The sequence below is a fragment of the Falco peregrinus genome, unplaced genomic scaffold (assembly GCF_023634155.1).
Source record: "Falco peregrinus isolate bFalPer1 unplaced genomic scaffold, bFalPer1.pri scaffold_58, whole genome shotgun sequence".
Classification (NCBI taxonomy): domain Eukaryota; kingdom Metazoa; phylum Chordata; class Aves; order Falconiformes; family Falconidae; genus Falco; species Falco peregrinus.
Window position 1 is genome coordinate 936442 of NW_026599622.1, and position 19060 is coordinate 955501.

General features: G+C 51.6%; 1 protein-coding gene across 1 annotated transcript; it reads right to left on the minus strand.

Annotated features, from left to right (window-relative positions):
• Positions 1 to 424: 424 nt before the first annotated feature.
• On the minus strand, positions 425 to 1198 carry LOC129783608 (olfactory receptor 14C36-like). Its single transcript, XM_055793543.1, has one exon. It carries the CDS (start codon positions 1196 to 1198, stop codon positions 425 to 427), a length of 774 nt encoding a protein of 257 aa, XP_055649518.1.
• Positions 1199 to 19060: the final 17862 nt, after the last annotated feature.

Sequence of the window (19060 nt, forward strand, 5' to 3'; positions counted from 1 at the left end):
CCTGCGCTCACAGGACTGCCACGCAGCACGGCAGTGCCCAAGCTGCCAGAGCACTCAGGCCTTACACCAAGACAGGGGGTCAGAAGGAGAGTGTGGAAGTGGAAGGAGGACAGCAATGGAGAGCCAAGGGGTGGTGTTCCCTGGCAGTGCTGCCATGCCAGGAACTTTTTCCCCTCCGTCTGTGGACACAGGAACTGTCCCTGCAGATCCAGAAAGGCCTTGGAAGGGAGAATCCAAGGATAAAGTTGCTCAGTGGCCCTTTGGCTTTGTTAAACAAAGAGAGAGCAGGGCACCTTCAGAAAGGAAAATCACAGAGGGAATTAGAATGGGGATGACATCTTTATCAGAAATGAAATACCACAAGCAACTACAACAAATTCAGAAGGCAGTCTGGGTCTTTGATGAATTACATTATAAATTCTATTCATAAATTTATTCCTTCAGAAAAACATCCATCTATCAGTTTGCACATTGCACCCTTGAGCTCCTGGTTCCTCATGCTGTAGATGGGGGGGTTCACTGCTGGAGGCACTTCCGAGTACAGAACTGCCACCACCAGGTCCAGGGATGGGGAGGAGATGGAGGGGGACTTCAGGTAGGCAAATGTGCCAGTGCTGACAAAGAGGGAGACCACGGCCAGGTGAGGGAGGCACGTGGAAAAGGCTTTGTGCCGTCCCTGCTCAGAGGGGATCCTCAGCACAGCCCTGAAGATCTGAGCATAGGACAGAAAAATGAAAATAAAACACCCAAAGAATAAAAAGGCACTAGCCCCAATAAGCCCCACTTCCCTGAGGTAGGTGTGTGAGCAGGAGAGCTTGAGGATCTGTGGGATTTCACAGAAGACCTGTCCCAGGGCATTGCCGTGGCAGAGCGGCAGTGACAGTGTATTGGCCGTGTGCAGCGCAGCACAGAGAAACCCACTGGCCCAGGCAGCTGCTGCCATGTGGACACAAGCTCTGCTGCCCAGCAGGGTCCCGTAGTGCAGGGGCTGGCAGATGGCCACGGAGCGGTCATAGGCCATGACGGTGAGGAGAGAATACGCTGCTGAAAGGAAAAAGAGAATCAGGAAGAGCTGTGCTGCACATCCTGAGTAGGAGATGTCCCTGGTGTCCCAGAGGGAGTTGGCCATGGCTTTGGGGACAGTGGTGGAGATGGAGCCCAGGTCGAGGAGGGAGAGGTTGAGGAGGAAGAAGTACATGGGGGTGTGCAGGTGGTGGTCACATACTACGGTGGTGATGATGAGGCCGTTGGCCATGAGGGCAGCCAGGTAGATGCCCAGGGAGAGCCAGAAGTGCAAGAGCTGCAGCTCCCGTGTGTCTGCCAATGCCAGGAGGAGGAACTGGGTGATGGAGCTGCTGTTGGACATCTTCTGTTTCTGAACAAGGGGACCTGCTCAAGGAGGAAAGATAGCAAGAAGTCAGAGGATACTTCCCTGACTGAAATGAAAGCCGTTTCTCCTAGACCCGCCCCTGGTGCCCCCTGCCCCCCCTCTGCCGTTCCTAGGAGAGCTCCCTGCAGAGCCGTGGCTGGAGCTGTGCTGAGTGCTGGCCGAGTGTGCTGTGAGGAGCAGGGGCTGTGCCCGCTGGCTGCCCAGCAGTGAGCCCTGCTCTGCAGCAGGGGCTTCATGGGAACCCTGGGGGCAGGGGCCAGTCCTGGCCTTGCACTGGCTCAGCCCAAACTGCTCCCAGCGCAGAAGGGCCTGTCAGCATCGGCTCTGCCCGTGCTGAGCAACGGCCATGGCCAGAGTCAGTTCGGGAGGGCTTTGTGCTGTGCTCAGGGAGAGCAGAGTGAGTGCTGAGAGGCAAGGGCACTGTCTGTGCCTGAGGGCAGAGGCAGGCACTCTGCTCTCTCCATCCCTCTCCTTCCCAGCTGCCCAGCAATTGCTCCTTTCTAGATGGAGAGTGATCACACTGCCATGTTACCCTGACCAGCAGCCAGGCACTGCTGAGAGCAGAGGGATCCACTGCAGAGAACAGAATGCCTCATCCCTTACCGAAGGCTCAGCACCACACTGCTATCCAAGGACACCCAGGGCTCACTGTGTGCCCTGGCAGGCACATACACCTTGGGTGGACACCCGAGGTAGGTAGTCAAGGGTCCTGCCCATGGCAAGTTCTTGCAGCAGACTCAGCTCCTTCCCCTGCCTCACAGACTGCATTGCCCACAGCATCATCGGTTAAGGGAGAGCTGGGACACCTCCTTGCTGTGGACATGTCTGCACAGGAGGACCCACAAGGTCTGCGCCTGAGCCGGCAGCTGAAACCCCGATTGCCAGAGAGCCTGTCTGCAATGCCAATAGCATCTGAGCAAGGCCAGGAGAGAGACAAAGGGACACTCGGGAACTCCTTCCCCTTCCCCAGCCCGGCACACCACCTCCCACACAGCAGCAGTGCAGGACAGTCACCCTCAGGCTCTGCTCAGCGAGAAATGGCACCGTGGCAGCAGGAGAGATGCACTTCATCCCTCCTGCTGCTCTGCTGGACCAGGAGCTGTTGAAACACATGTAACCCACGGTCTAAAGGCTGTGCTGGGTGGGAGAGGAGAGCAGAGGTGTGTTGCTCAGGGAAGGCACCTGCACGGCAGACCATGGCCAGGAGGTGCCCCCATCTGCCCTGCATCAGGGTTCCCCTCAGCATCTCCCTCCTCCCTGCCCAGGGCTCTGCTGCCTGCAGCTGTCCCTGCCAGCAGCTCTTTCTCTGGCCCCAGGGCTCTTCCCTGCCAGCGCTCACAGAGCCCAGCTCAGCCCCTGTGTGCCCAGCTCTGCCCTGCAGCCGCTCTCTGTCTGCACAGCTGGAAGAGCAGCTCCCCCAAAGCCGGAGGGAAAAGGAGAGCTGATGCTGGTTTCCCCTGCAGCGTGCTGGGGAGGGAAGGCACTTGCTGACCTTCCTCATCAACCTCCCTGTGATGCTTTCAGCATCTCAGCCCCTGCTCTGACCTACACAGTTCAGATTCCATTCCTACCAAGATGAGCAAGATAAAAGTGGCAGCAGAGACTGGCAAGAAGAGACTCCAGCAGAAAACCCCTGCCATGAATGTGCTCACGAGAAGTCGCCTTGGAAATGAGGTGGGCATGAGCAGAACCTGCGAGCAGCCCTGACCAGTGCAGCACCCGCTCAACAGCACGAGAACATTACCCTGACAGGGTTCGCTCAGTGCACCCACACACTCTCCCCGCAGCCGCACGGGAGCCCCCCGGCAGGCTGAGAGCTGCCCCTGGCAGGCGGCAGAGCCCCTGCCCCAGCACACAGCCCCCTGGGCTGCAGGGACCCTGCTGGCAAGGACAGCCCTGGGCACCCCTGCCTGCACAGCCACCTTCACAGCCCTGCAGCCGGCCCTGGCACAAGGCAGCCCACATGCCCTGGCCCTCCCACGCTGCAGCAGGGAAGCCCTGCTCTGCAGCACACTGGCCTCCTCCACAGCACAAGGCTCCCACACGGTCCCACAGGCTGGGGGGGGCCCCAGCTGCTGCAGACCCGGCTGGGAACTGCAGAGGCATTGCCCTGCAGCCACACACTTACCGGCTCCAGGGCTCTGCAGATTTCTCCAGCAGGGAGCTCTCAGCAGCCTCCCACCAAGGGCTGCTTTTGAGCTCTCCCTGCCTCCCTCCTCTGCCCCTCTGGGCTCCCTCCAGGTGTCCCTGGGGCTGCAGGGGAACCTGCTGGGCAGCAGGATGAGGCAATCCCTCATGGGCCCTGCCTCACCTGGGGGGACACACTTATTTCCAGCAGTGGCAATTCCCTTCCTAGAAAAAAAAGCTTTCAGCATGAGAGTCACCTTTTGTTAACCCTTCAGTAGCCAGCACAGAGGGAAGTTCAGAGGAAAGCAGCTCAGATCTCCAGTGTGGGGTTTTGCTGTGTGATGGCTTCAGTTACTCTCACGCAATGTAGGCGTGTAACTCGGGGTTTGCAGTCTCAGGGCTCAAGACTCAGCTCTCCCTTGCCCAGGCCATGTCTCTGCTCTGAAGCAAAGCCTTTGCACCCACGGGCTCGGGGACACTTGGTACCAGGTTGCCTTATGGCCAGGCAGAGCTGGGCTGGTGCCACAGCTGGGGGGCTTCAGCCCAGATGTGCAGCAGTGCCCTCAGCCAGGGGCCCACGCAGAGGCAGCTGCAGCCCGTCCTGTTGCAGACAGAGCTGTGACACTGAGGGAACCCAGTGCCAAGGCAGGTGGCAGAGCTCAGCACAGCTGCTCGGCAAGGACAGCAGCCTCCAACAGCTCCAACATTGACAATGGAGTTCATGCTTGTGAGGCAATTCCAGGGCACCCGAAGGAGTGTTCCCTCCTTCGGCACAGGCCACAGCCTGCCAGTGTGTGTGACCTGGGGCCTGCACTCTGCTGCTCTCCTGCCTCACTCCCCTGGGAGAGGAGACTCCACCATTGCTTTGCTCCTAGAACCAAGGTGGACACGAATGATGCAGGGTTTCAGATCCAGGGGAGCATCACAGCTGCTGGCCCATCTGGCAGCTGTGCTAGAATGCCGATGCAAAGAACCTGCAGGCACCTAAAGGAGCATTGTCACTGTGCTGCCCTGTGGCTGTCAGCGCGTGGTTACTTGACCACTGGCTTGCAGGATCCCACCAAGCCTCTGTCTCGCTGCTCCCCTCCTTCTTCCCTCACCTTGATGTCTGTAGGGTTGTTCTCTCACATCATTCTCACGCCTCTCCCGTTGTGTTTTGTCCTTTCTGCCATAGGGTATCACAGAGGTGCCACTGCGATTGCTTATTGGCTCAGGTTTGGGCAGGGGCTGGTCCATTTTGGAGTCAAATGAAAGTGGCTGTTATGGCCACGGAGTCAGCTCTTGATCTCTTCTCACCGTTGCCAGCCCTACAAACACCTCCAAACCACTCCCAAACCCTTGCCATGTAAACCCACAGGATCTCTAAATTCCCCAGTAAGATGTCAGGTTACTGATCCTAAGGCTTCCTCACACTGCTTAAATAAGACTTTTCCCCTTCCTCTCCCTGATTTAGGTTATTTCAGAGCAGTTACCCTGAACCACACCTGTGTCACCTGGGCCAAGCTCAGACATGTAACAACAAAAATAATAATGGGTACCAAGTGTCCAAGGTCCCACGCAAGCAAAATGTTTTGCTGCAGAGCATGCTGGGGTGGTGGGCAGAGGTCACTGTGAAGGTGAAATGAGATGTCCCTAAGGAGAGCAATCCATGCTGTCCTTGGGACCAGAGACACGCAATGCTGGACTGTGCAGTGCTGCAGGAGAAGGCATTGCTGCCAGTGATACCTCTGCCGCCCGAGAGGACACGTGGTTCCGGTGACCCTTATATCCAGAAAGGACAAGGTGCTTTTGATTGTGTCCTTGACAATGGACATCCCGTGAGGCAGGGACACTTTGAAAATCATTGGTCTGTTTCTCTATTGCCTCACCACAGCGATGACTTTCAACAGTGCTGGCTAACTGGGGAGGCCCAAGAAGGCTGAATGTTAGTCACGTGCTGCCCACCTACAAGAAGGGCAGGAGGGAGGATGGGGATAACTACAGGCCTGTCAACCTGATCTTAGTGCCAGGGAAGGCTGAGGAGCAGATCGGCCTGAGCACCATCACAAGGAGCCGCAGGAAAACCAGGGGGTCAGGGCCAGCCAGCATGGGTTTATGAAAGGCAGGTCCTGCCTGATGAATCTGATCTCCTGCTGGGACAAGGTGACCTGCCCAGTGGATGAGGGAAAGGCTGTGGATGCTGTCTACCTGGACCTTTAGGAAAGCCTTTTGGCTCCATCTCCCACTGCATTCTCCTGGAGAACCTGGCTGCTCATGGCTTCGGTGGGTGTTCTCCGTGCTGGGTTAAAGCTGGCTGGACAGCCAAGCCCCAAGAGGTGCAGTAAATGGAGTGACATCCAGGTGACGACGGCCCATAAGGAGTGCTGTTCCCCAGGGCTGAGTGCTGGGGCCAGTCCTGTTTCAGAACTTCATCAATGATCTGGATTGAGTGCACCCTCAGTGAGTTTGCATACAACACCAAATTGGGTGGCAGTGTTGATCTCCATGAGGGCAGGAAGGCTCTGCAGAGGGATCTGCACAGGTTGGAGTGTTCAGCTGAGTCCAGCTGTTAGAAGTTCAACCAGGAGAAGTGCCAGTTCTTTACGTGGGTCCCAACAGCCCCACACAACGCTACAGGCTTGGGCCGGAGTGGCTGGAAGGCAGCCTGGTGGGGAAGTACCCTGAGGGTGCCGGTTGACAGATGGTTGAGCATGAGCCAGCAGTGTGCCCGGGTGGCCACGAAGGCCAATAGCATCGTGTCTGGTATCAGAAACAGTGTGGCCAGCAGGACCAGGGCAGTGATGGACCCCCTGTACTCGGCACTGCTGAAGCCACACCTTGAACACTGTGTTTCCATTTGGGGCCCCTCACTTCAACAGTAATGTTGAGGTGTTTTAGTATGTCCAGGGAAGGGCAACAGAGGTGGTGAAGGGTCTGGAGCCCTGGTCAGTTGAAGAGCACCTGAGGGGACTTGGGCTGTATAGTGTGGAGAAGAGGAACCAAAGGGGGGATCTTTCCGCTCTCTAGAACTGCCTGAAAGGTTGTTGTAGACTTAAAAGTTTGGGTTGTAGACCTGAAAGGTGGGGTAGGTCTTTTCTCCCAGATAAGAAGTGACAGGACAAGAGGAAACGGTCTGAGGGTACACCAGGAGAGGTTTAGATTGGATAAGAGGAAAAACATCTTCACTGCAAGGATGGTCAGGCATTGGAACAGGCTGCCCAGGGAGCTGGTGGAATCACCAGCCCTGGAGGTGTTTCAAAAGTACATAGATGCAGTGCTTCGGGACATGGTTTAGTGATGGGATTGGCCGTCCTGTGGTAACGGTTGGATTTGATTATCTTTAAGGTCTTTTCCAACCTAAATGATTCTCTGTTCCTATGCTTTTAAGATAGGTGTTGTGCAGGTGTTGTGAAGGACATATGCAAGGCCAAGAGAGACAAAGAAACTGCATTCGCAGAGAGGTAAGAGACTTGGACAGAAAGGTGAGAGAAAGCAGGATGCCTGCACAAGGGGGGAGCAGCGTGTGGGCGCCGCTCCGGGACCAATCAAATGGAGTGTGATGCCGCATGGACAACAGCTAAGTGACATGAAAGACGCCAGGAAAGACTGACGTAACCAAGCGGTGAAACAAGGTGTTGTTTACATTGAATTATTTGTCCCTGACAGAAGGAAGAGAAGGGCCCCCGTTGTTATACACCATCAGGCTATTCAGGGAAGTCAAACACAGGCCATGCCTGGGGTACAGGTTCATTCTAAGAGCATGACTACAGGCAACTGGGAAGGACCCAGTCCAGGGTTGTTCATCGGTAGAGGATATTTTTGTGTTTCCACAGATAAAGGACCTCTGTGGGTCCCTAGCAGATTTGTCCGCCCTGCATGTCAGCTCCAGAGGAACGGAGAAAATATAGGTGACAGCTTTATCTCCAGCCAGTCTTTAACAAACTCTGTGCAGAACTTGGGCCAGTCCCATCCACCAGAGAAGACGTGCTGTTGACAGCAGCGAGAAGACAATCATTTGGGTCACGAGCTTGTAATGCTGTGTTGAAAAAAATTTGTAATACGAAGAATGCTGTTTGTGGAAACTATAGGGAACGAGCAGCAATAATGTTAAGTTGTGGTAACTGTAGACAGAACTTTGTTCTAGGTTGTAGCCGCTTGCGAAATGATTATGCTTTGTACTTAGATTGTCAAAAGAGCTTTGCTAACATTACTTTTGAAAATACTTGTAGGGAATGTTTGAACCTCAAGCCAAATCAACATTTTCCAGCAATATGGATGCCAGAAAGTATTGACAGCAGAATAGAAGCTATCTCTTGGTGGGCCTTGACAAAAACCTAACTGTTGTTTTAGCTACAAAGAAAACACAAGCTCTTGGCTTGTGGTGCTTCTTTTGTCAGTTGGGAACAAGATTGCGAGATAATGGAATTGTTTGATCTGCTTGTAGGGCTGATAGGAGTCATCAGCATGCCCTCACAAGGAACAGCATGGGTTCCTGTCCAACCACAAATGCACATGTGGGTTACCTGGGCCAACAAGACAGGGCAAGATTCATTTTGCTTACCATTAGCTACCCCATCTGGCCCATTTCGTACCTGTTTGATTGGGGTCCCTTTAAACCATGTGAAGGAGTTTGGGCACTGGACAACAGGTAAAATATACTCCGACTACCTCGACCAAGCAGCAAATGACTTTTGCACCATCAACAGTGGGTCTGTGCAAGCCGATTGGTGCCAATCACTTGGTATTCCAAGGAACCCCTCGGGGGCTCAAGCGTTCCAAATTGCTCGGGGCCGGAATGTTACCGGCATGGAACCTCAGGAGCTTGACATCTTAGGATCTATGCCGGGAAACTACTGTTTATTTTGGGGGTTTTACAAGAAAGACATTGACTCAGGTAATTTTAGGATCCACAAACCAAGAGATGATAGTACTTGGATTGCCCCTGGGTCCCCCTGGCATTCTAACATCACCGGTTACTGTAACGATTGGACTTGGCCTGTTTCATGGTCTGGTGAGACAAATGAAAAAGCAAAGATGTTGCCTCGGGGAGTATTCCGCGTTTGTGGAGATGGTGCCTGGCCCGCCGTACCTGCAAGGGCACCGGGAGGACCATGCTGCTTTGGCAAACTAACATTATTTGCCCCTAGTATCCATCAAATGCTGAACATAAGTAACAAGTTTAAACGCATCAGACGTCGTGTATACCAGTTGGGACCTGAATGTACAGATGATGTTGAGTTGTGGGAACGTCCATCTGTCATTTCAGCATCACTCTTTACACCACAAGTTGCTTCTGCCAAGGCTCTCACTCAGTTGAGACCGTTGGCTTGTTGGACAGAGAACAAATTAACATTACCTCCAGAGTATTAGATGACTCACCACTGATGTCGACAGTATACGACATGCTTTAATACAAAATCGAGCTGCCATTGATTTTCTGTTATTAGCACTAGGACACGGCTGAGAGGATTTTGAGGGAATGTGCTCTACGAATCTTGCTGATCATTCTGAGTCCATTCACAAAAAGCTTTCCCAACTGCAAGATAATACGAAGAAACTCAGTGTTACTGAAAATCCTTATGACGATTGGCTGAAGGGATGGGGAATCGCTGGCTGGTAGAAAACCTTATTGATGGAAGGGATTAAATTTTTGTTGTTATATTTGCTGTGCTTGTTATCTTTTGTTGTATTTTCTCCTGTATGAAGGAAGATTTGGAATCAATTGTTGATAGAGCCTGGGTTGTCCAAAAAAAAAAGGGGGGATGTGTAGGGGAATTCTTGGCAGAACAAGGGCATACTGTCCCCTGGCAGGAGTTGGACAACCCTGGCCTGCAGATTACAAAGTTCCTTTGAAGATCTTGTACTGTCCTTGAATAGGCAGAATAAAGAATAATGAGCATTGTACAAGAACAAGGCCGGGTGCCAAGCAAGATATGAAAACCGCTAGGGTAGCACATCCTTCTTAGGCGCTTGCAGCATGACAACCAATGCACAGGTAACATGAATACGTAACCGACAGCCAATGACTGTCAGGCAGCTGCCGCGTGAACAGTGCATTAGAAGTATAAATATGACAAAGTTGCTACATAAAGTAGGACGACATGTAGCCACATTGGTGCGATGGCTCTTATATGGCTGACTTTCCGACTGGGACCCTCTTCAGCCCACACTGCCCCAGTATGTCCCAGTGGCCTCCAGGTGGGGTGTGAGCCCATCCCCACTGCTCTCTCGGCCTGACCATCCCGCTGGTGTTTTACTCATCTCTTTCTGTTCGCACCCAGAGTGTCATGACCTCACGTGGGCAGAACACTGAGGGAGACCATGGGCAGAGTTTTGCTGAAGCTGAGGGAAATGACATCCACTGTGGAGCTCCTCATGCACAACTGCAGGCTGTCAGGTTGGCGAGGCAGGAGTTACCCTTGGAAAATCCACCTGGACAGTTACCCGCTCCGGTGCCAGAAATGTCACCCAAGGGGACTCTAACAGGTGGCACACCCCTCACCATGGGGGTCTGTACAGCCTGTGGTTCCCCCAGCTGCACTTATGGACTCTTTCAACTTGGTTGTAACACCTGCTCAGCCATCCTCTCTCACAGGAGACCTCTGCCTATAAAAGGAGGTTTCCAAAGGGATATTCCTAAGAAATACCAATTTTCCTCCAGTATGTAACTACCACTAATCCTTTATACCATCTGTCCTTAATTTCTCTCATCTTCTACATATTTGCAGCTGACCAGGAGACAATGACCACTTCTGAAGATGTCTTTTCAGCAGACTGTCTCGGCAATGTCTCTTTCCATTATCCTTCAGGTTTCTCCTCCTTTTATTCTTTGGTCCTACAAGTACCTCTCACCTGTGCTGCTGGTTTCAGCTTCAGGGTGGAAGAGTTTATATGTCTTCCCACAGCCCATCTGTCCCCTATAAACAAATCTTTCCTTGTGATTAGACCTACCTTTCCGTATCTGCCAACCTAAAACATTTCTCCTAAGAGTGTTCCTTGCAGAAAGGCACCTCGTCAGGGACAGCTTGGACTTGACCTGTGCTTGTGGAGTGTGTTTTCCTATTGATGACACTTGATCGTTCTTCACAGTGCTTGCAGATATAAAACAATTTTCTGTACTGGTGTGCAGCCAGTCCTCTAAGGCAAACAGGTGGGGATGGTGCAAAGGAGCTGCAGCACCCACCTGCAGAATTGAGGGGAGAAGTCTGATGTAAGGAGAAGGGATGTGAGTCCCAGGGGACAATGAGAAAAAGGGTTGGGTTGGTGTTATGAAAAGCAAGCTTGTCCATCCTGTGTCAGACCTCGAGAGACTGCATGTCCTACCAATCCAGAACTACTGAGGACACTCTGCATCATTATCACTTGGAGAATGCAGCTAGAACCTGTCCTCTAACCTTAAAAGTAGCAAAATATAACCTATGAAATAAATAAAGGAATTATCATCTGGTGCACTTCGAAATCTTCCCTTTTAGCTACACCATGAAACAGCTCATATTAGCTACACAGGTCTTCAACATCTGAAGGAAATGATAAAACTGTAAATAACTTCTTTAGGGTACCTGGGGCTCCTTCCATGAACCTGAGCTACTGAGAGCAGACTGAACCAACCACTCAAGGAATCTAAGTCAGAAGCAGCACTGAAAATACCTTCAGACATTGATGGGTCCTGCTGAGGACCATTGCTGACAAAGCGTCCCCATGGACTCGTTAGAGTAGCTAATTAGAGGCCAGACCTGCAGGTGGGCAAAGGTACTGTGCTGGTGGCTGTAATGCTGCAAAACACATTTGGATTTTTGTATGAAGCAGAAAGACCCAGCCCTGACCCCCAGGCTCTTGGAGGGCAGAACATAAGACCCTCCAAATCACGTTTCCTGTCACAGGCCTTGGTGACATGGGCAACTGCCAGTGCCAGGGGACAGAGGCCTCAGCCCCCTGTGGGGCCATTCAGCCTTGCTGCAGCCCGGGGCCATCTCCACTGCAAGTTGCCCTACACTGTCCATGTGGCACCTCTTTCCACTCTGGGGGTTGGACTCTTCCTTGCTTTCCTACCCAGCCCTCACACCCGCATTTCTGTGCCTTTTCTGGAGTTTCTCCCCTCATCCCTGCTTGTTCCTTGAAGCTCAAAGCCATGGGCTGACCCAGGCTCCCTCTGGGTGACCTCTGGCATCAGAGGGCAACCCTCAGACAGACACACATTTTTCCTTATACCCAATCTGAACCTTCTAAGTTGCATTTAGTGGTGTTTTTTCTTTTCTTCTCACCACCTCTGAAGGCTGCAGGTGAAGACGGAGGACAGTGCTCTTGCTTCAGTTCATTGCTTCCTGTGCTCCTGCCTTGTACCACAGTGAGTACTTGGAAACCTTGCCATAGGCAACGCAAGGCTCTTACATCCTCCCACAAAAGCCCTCCATTCTCCAGGGTGGACCAGCCCAGCTCCCTCAGCCTGACCTAACAGGGCACGTGCTCCAGCCTTGACCATCTCTGTGATTCTTTACTGAAATGGCTCCAGCGTGCCAACGTCTCTCTGCTATTGCGGAGCACCAAAGCTAGACAAGTACTCTAGGTGTGGTGAAACAAGTGGGAAGCAGAGGGGGGGAATGACTTGCCGTGGCTGTGCTCCTGGCCATACAGCCCAGGAGGCTGTTGGTCACCTTTCCTGATGGCTCCTAGTTTGCCGAATGCAAACCAAGGAGCCAGCCAGGCAGTCCCTGCCCTGTGTCATCGCAGGGCCTCGGTCCACTTTAGGGGCAGGACTTTCAATTTGTCCTTCTTGGGTATCACGAGATTCATGGGTGCTTCCAGTCAAGAGGAAGTTCCTCCAGTCTCTAGGACCTTCCAGTGGGGATGGAGAATGGCCTCACTGGGACATCGGCCTGCTCACACAGCTCCCTGGGATGCCGCCCCTCCACCTCCCTGGAGTGGGAAGCATTGAATTTGGTCAAATGACTCCTGACTTGATTCCCATCCACACTTGGCTGGTTCCCTCCAGAGTCCTGCCTTCAGGCACAAAGCTTTGGCACACGATGCTGGGGAAGACTAAGGCAAAGAGGACCTGGAGGATGTTCAGTTTTATCTAGACCTGCTCTTACTAAGCTCAGCAGTGGCCACACAGGACCTTTGTTTAATTCTTAAACTGTTCTGCAAGTAGTGACAGATCCTCTTGATGCCCTTGAACATCTTGCAAGACCCCATACGAAGCAGGCTTTGGCTTCCCTGAAGACATCCCTATTTCTAAATTCCTCTTTCAGCCCTTGCATCCACCTCCAGGATGCTTCCTTTTCTCTCTGGAGATTCTTGAGGAATTCCTTCTTTAGCCAAGAATCTCTCTGGGCATGTCTGCTTGATTTCCTGCTCCTCGGTATGGACAGTTCTGCTTGGAAAATGCTTTCCTGAATGACCAGCCGTACACAGCTCTGCTGTCCTTGAGTGCTGCTGCCCATGGGACTACCACTACAAGTCCCCTGCAGAGGCTAAAGTCTTCTCCCCCTATTTCATGAGCACTACAGCCAGGGCTGACACTGGTTTTCACACCCCTCAGCAGCACTGCCTGTTTGGCAAGGACCAGGTTCAGGTGAGCGTCACCTTTGCTGGCCTGACACCTGTGCAAAGAATTTGTCTCAAGAGACCCCCGACACCAGCTGGACAGGGTGTATCCTGCTGTGCTCCCCTTCCAGAAAGTGTCAGGGTCATGAAGTCCCCCATAAGAGCTGGGATCATGGACGTGCAGACTTCCTTGGCTTGCTTAGATAAGCCTTTCTCCACTGCCGTACCCTGAGCGCGGGTGCTGTGTCTCCCACCAGGACGGCACACTAACCGGCCTCTCGCTGACACTCTCCTGCAAGGGCTCACCCAACCTGCTGCACACCCCGTAGAGGAGATCCGCACGTGCAACAAGTGCCTGCACACGGAGGGCATCCCCTCCTCAGCTTCCTGGCCTGTCCCTCGTGAAAAGCCCACACCTTCCCCTGCTGCACCACTGTGACCTGTCCCACCACCCCTCATGACTTATTTCATCAATAGCATGATTTTCTCCAGCCATTTCCAGCACGATGACAGCATGTGGAAGTCCAGCTCCTCCTGCCTGTGCCCCAGGCCCAAGCCATCGGTGCGCTTCTGGGCTGCAGCACCTCAGCCGTAGCGCTGGGGCCAAGCTCAGGCTTCTCTCGGGCAAAGCTGGTACCAAGCGCCCCCGACCCAGCGTGTGCCCGTGCTGTGCTGGAGACCAGAGACCCGCTGGAGTGGGTGGCGGTGGCAATCTAAGCGCACCAGCAGAGGAAGCCCTGCCCTCTGCAAGGCCAGAAAAGCTGTGCTGGGCTCTGCAGCCCTGGCAGAGGAAGGCTTGGCTAGCTGCAGTGCTGCTGAGGCCCCTGAAGGCCTGTGGGGGAGGGGAGGCTGACCTCCAGGGGGACATGGTGCTGCTGAAAATGTGCTTCAGTTTGGGTATGCTGTGATCCAGGAGCACTGTGAGAACCATGCACTGGTTCTTTGATGGTATCTTCACGGGGCTGAGCAAAGGATTGTTGGAATAAGTACCAGGGGAGTGTGGGAGTAGCCAGGTGATTGGAACCCCCACTGTGATGGGCTTCCTGCTCATGGACCAGCTGGATGAACTTGGGTCAGACCGTGACGCACTGCAGGGCTGGCATTCAGTTGCTGGTTGACAGAAACCAAAGCTACCGGAGGTGCCACCTGGGCTTCCTCAGAGGAACCATATTCCTGACAATCAAGATTGGGATGCCCACGTTTTTATGTTGCAGAAGGAAGCCGAGCTACAGAAGATACCAGAAGCAGGTACAAATGCTGCAATACCTCTTGTCTGGGCTTCAGGAAGACCAGGGCAATCCCAAGCAGGGGAACCAGTAATCATCCAGTGGAAGCCAAATGGCAGAGCAGCAAGTCAAAAGCTGTAGCCAGTTAAACTACAAGTCAGGAAAGGGTTGGAGCCATGAATTGAACAGATCACAGATTTTGGGTTACTAAGAGAATGCCAATCAGAACATAACACTCCAGTATTACCAGCCAGGAAGCCAAATTCAGAAGAATATAAACTGGTGCAAGATGCAAGAGCTATAAATCCAACTGTGCAAGATGTCCATGAGGCAGTAGCACACCCGTATGCCCTCCTGACCACCCTGAAGGAGAATGAGGAATGGTTTACTGTATGAGATGTGAAGATGCGCTCTTCTGCCTTGTGCTGGCTGCTGCCAGTCACCAATCGGTTGGTATCAAATGGTAAAGCCCTGAAACTGGTCGAGAAACCCAGCTGTGCAGGGCTGTATGACTGCAAGGCGTTAAGAATAGTCCTACAGTCTTTGGAAATCAATTCGCCAGGGAGTTGGAAAGCTGGCAAAAGAGGTATGAAACTGTCGCCTTGCTGCAATAGGTAGGTGACGTACTGCTAGCAACCAGCAGTAAAGAAGATTCTATAACAAGGACCTCCTAAACTTTGGGGGCTAGCAGGGTACAAAGTACCCTGGGAAAAGGCAGAGACCACCCCAGAAGAAGCAACCAATTGGGGATTTACAGCCTGCCTGGGCCAGCAGAGTCTTGGAGCTGGAGGAAAAGGGCCATTTGTCAAATCCCAGAAGCCAAATGAAAACAAGAGCTCAGAGCATCCCTGGGAATGGCCGGGTGGTGTCACTTATGGATAATGAATTCGGGACTCATTGCCAAGCTTCTATATGAAGGTGTCGGAGGAAAGGGAAACCTCCTTGTCTGGACTCAGGAGTGCAGAGATGCCTTTACGGAATGGAAACGGACTGGAATGAGTGCTCCAGCTCTAGGCCTCCCAAATCTAGAAAACCCATTGGAACTCTTTGTGCATGAAAGGTGCCTTAGGAGTGTTGGCCCAGAGACTGGAACCCTGGAGCAGAGCCGTGGGGAGCTTTTCCAAACAGCTGGACAGTGTCAGTAAAGGATGGCCAACCTGTCCGCGCACAGTGGCAGCTACAGCATTACCGATGCAAGAGGCCCAGGAACTGACACCTGGGCAAAAATGACATGATCTCAGTGGAAAAGAAGAAGTAACTCATGATTGTTTAAAGACAATGGCAGAGGTATATTCTAGCTGAGTGGAATTAGAAGGCACGCCAACAGAAAATGGAGACTGGGACTTACTTGTAGGTGGTAGTAGTTTTGTGCGAAATGGGAGCCAAAGAGCAGGATATGTGGTGGTAACTATCAGAGAGAGAAGAGAAGCCAAAGCCCTCTCATCTGACACGTGGGCCCAAGAGGCAGAACTCACAGCCTTACTAAGGGCACTGGCATTCTTATCAACAGACAAGGCTTTCTTAATGTATGGACATATTTGAAATTTGCCTTTGGAATAGTCCATGCCGATGGGGCGGTTGGAAAGAAAGAAAGAAAGAGGACTGTGAACCTCTCAAGGATCCCCAGCCAAATTATGGGCTAGACACCCAACAATCATTTCAGGTGACCAGCTGACCCAGGGTGCTGGCAGTTATGCATCGTAAAGTGCAGCACCTTGGAGATAGCGCGGTGCATCTAGGGCAGCAAGTGGCAGATCAAGCAAGGAAAGAAGCAGCTGAAAGTCAAATATTGCTAGTCCTGCTAGAGAAACGGCAGAAATTAGGACCTAAGAGCCCACGGGATCCACCAGAAAACAATCAGTTGGCTAATATGCTGAAGGCAACCCAAATCACGGATGATGGGTGACTCCTTTGCATCAACTAACATTTACAGAGGGAATTATGCGTGAATTGGTTACAAGGAAGCACCAAGACACTCCCTGGGGAAGTGAGAGGATGTTAGAAGCCTTGAAAGGGCAACTTCTAAATGTACCATGACTGGGAAAACAAAAAGCAGAGTGAAGAAGCCTGAGGTGTACCTGAAGAATAACCCTCACCTCCCCGCAAAAGACCTTTCCCAGGGCTGGCAAAGCCCAGGGGATTACTGGCAAATAGACTTTTTCCAAGTTACTGCAGCAAAATGGGTAGCAGTATCTTTTAGTCATGACAGATGCTTTTTCAGGCTGGCTGGAAGCTTTCCCTTGCCGCACCAATAAGAAGTATCATAAGTGTAAGTTCAGAGATAATACTGAGATTTGGGGTACCCATAGGACTTTCTTTGCGTGTTGGGATCCACACTTGGTAGTAGAAGCCCCTCAGCTTTTAGCTAAATAGAAGGGGTAAAATGGGATCTCCACACTCCATGGAGACCTCAATCAAGCGGGAAAGTAGAAAGAATGAAGCAAAGCCTGAAAGGACAGATGAGTAAAATCTGCCAAGAACCTCAGAGAGAGCAGTCAGATGCTTTTCCCTCAGCATTGCTACAGATACAGGATCCGGCGTAAACGGAAGGAGAGAGTTAGTCCTTTGGAAAGGATACATGGTAAACCTTGCCAGGTGACAGAAATGGGACTGAATCCCAAAATAATAGAAGGGAAACATGGCTTAAAAGAGCATGTTCAGTCTCTATGAGAGGTCCTGTCCTCTCTCCAGAGGTACGTCACTGTGAGCGCAGATCTGTCCCTGGACGTGCCTGTACATCACTACCAACCTGGAGATTGCATGTATCTTAGAACGTGGTTGGATGATCAGTTGAAAGAGAAGTGAAAGGACCTTTCCAGCTTTTGCTCAGCACCTACACTGCTGTCAGGCCTGAAGGAGTGACTCCATGGACGTGCCATAGCAGGGTTTAAGCAGCCACATCACCAGAATGGACTGTCAAGCAACCAAAAAAACTTTATGTTTGAAACTACCTCCAGAACCATGAAGTTCTAGGTTCGGTATCTTGCATTGTTGCCAGACAGCATATAAGTGAATGACTGAAATGCGACCCCAGATAAGACTGGGCTGTCTACAGGGAAGCTGGAGTCTGCTACTTGTCTCTCCTTTGTAGATATATGTTGAAACATGTTTTAGAGATGTATAGAATTTGGCCTGTGATGTGGTATGCTAAATCCTCAGCTTGGGTGGGATCAGGAGGAGTCATGGACACGGAATACTCATTTGAAAATGGTGGAAGGATCGATGAATGTTTTTAATTAGAGTGATTGTTGGGTAGGTACCCATTTCCCTGAATGCCCTCATGCAGGAATGCCTGTAGCTGGTATCCCCATCCCATGTGGGACTAGTGGGAATAACTTGTGGCTAAGACCAAAATACACTCACTGGAACGAGACTGACCTCCAGACCTGGGCAATACTGAATCCACACTCAGTGTGAAGTGTGTTACTAAAATGAAGCCGAGACACACCAAAATGGAACTCTGCTCTCTGTGGGGCCCTACCCACATTGTGATTGCTCAAGGCATTTCACGAAGCTGTCAGAACTAACTAGCAGTAGGTACTGGAACGTTCCACTGGGCACTGGGTGTGCTGGATATGTGCCCGTGTAGCACAAAAAGCGTTACCACCAAGATGGTCGGGTAGATGTACACGGGGAGGGATTTTTCCTGATATGACTGACTGAGACACTGGACAACAGTCGGTGGTGAACAACTTACCTGTGGAGATACAGGCGGAATCAACCACCCCTTACAGAGAGACCCACTGGGTTTCACTGTTTTGCTGGGTGGTTTATTCCTTGGCTTGGGGCTGCTGAATTGGGGAAGGCAGTGATAAAGAGATCCACAGGAGTGGAAGAGATGGCCAAGGACACTGCAAATGCCATAAAAGTTTTGCAGGAAGACCTTTCAGAAACAGTTCCTATAGCTGTGCAAAATAGAATAGCACTAGATAGGAAGTTGGCATCTCAAGGTGGAGTCGCTACTATTGTTAATACCATTTGTGAGCATGTAGATGAATGTGGAAGAATTTCTACTGACTTCCAAGAGATTTGGAAATGACATAATGTTTTGCATGAGATCCAGAAGGTCAACACCTCATATGGATTTCTGACTTACATCTATGGATTAAGAAGTTAACTTCGACATACCTTCCTCCTCTTACTCTTTGATCATACCTGTCCCTCTCACCTACCTAGTTTCTGCTTTGAGCTTCATGGAGTTAAATTTTGACTGCCTTTCAGTAATCTCCCTAATATTCCCTATAGGCAACACTTCAGCAGTGGTGATGATAGACCTCATGTGGATCTGCTTGAACTTACCATAAATCAGATGAGAAGTCTAATTTATTATTTATTAGATAGTATTATTTTTCCCCTAGTTAAAAAAAAAAAACAACAAACCCAAACACGTTGTATTCCGATTTGCCCCCAGGTCTCTAAGGGAAGCAGGTAGTAATTGCTGCAAAGACCCTGCAATGTTCATCTGCAGAGTTGGTTAGAGAAGTCTGATGTCAAGTGATATAAGTGCCATGGGGCTGACGAAAGATATCACGGGGCTGGAGAGGTGAGGAGCAAGGCTGTCCACGCAGAGTTTAGCTCCAGGGACTGCTTTTCCCACCTGGCCACACCTCCTCAGGGGACACTCTGCATCAATAGCAATTGGACAAGTCTTCTGTATTCATCAAAGTGGTCATTGCCTGCCTTCTTCTTTCACTGTACTGCTGAAACTTATCTCATGAAGTGTAGGAGCCCTGACGACCAGATGGCCCTGATGGAAGAGACATGGCTTGTCAGGGCGTTCTCCCTTGTCCTGAGA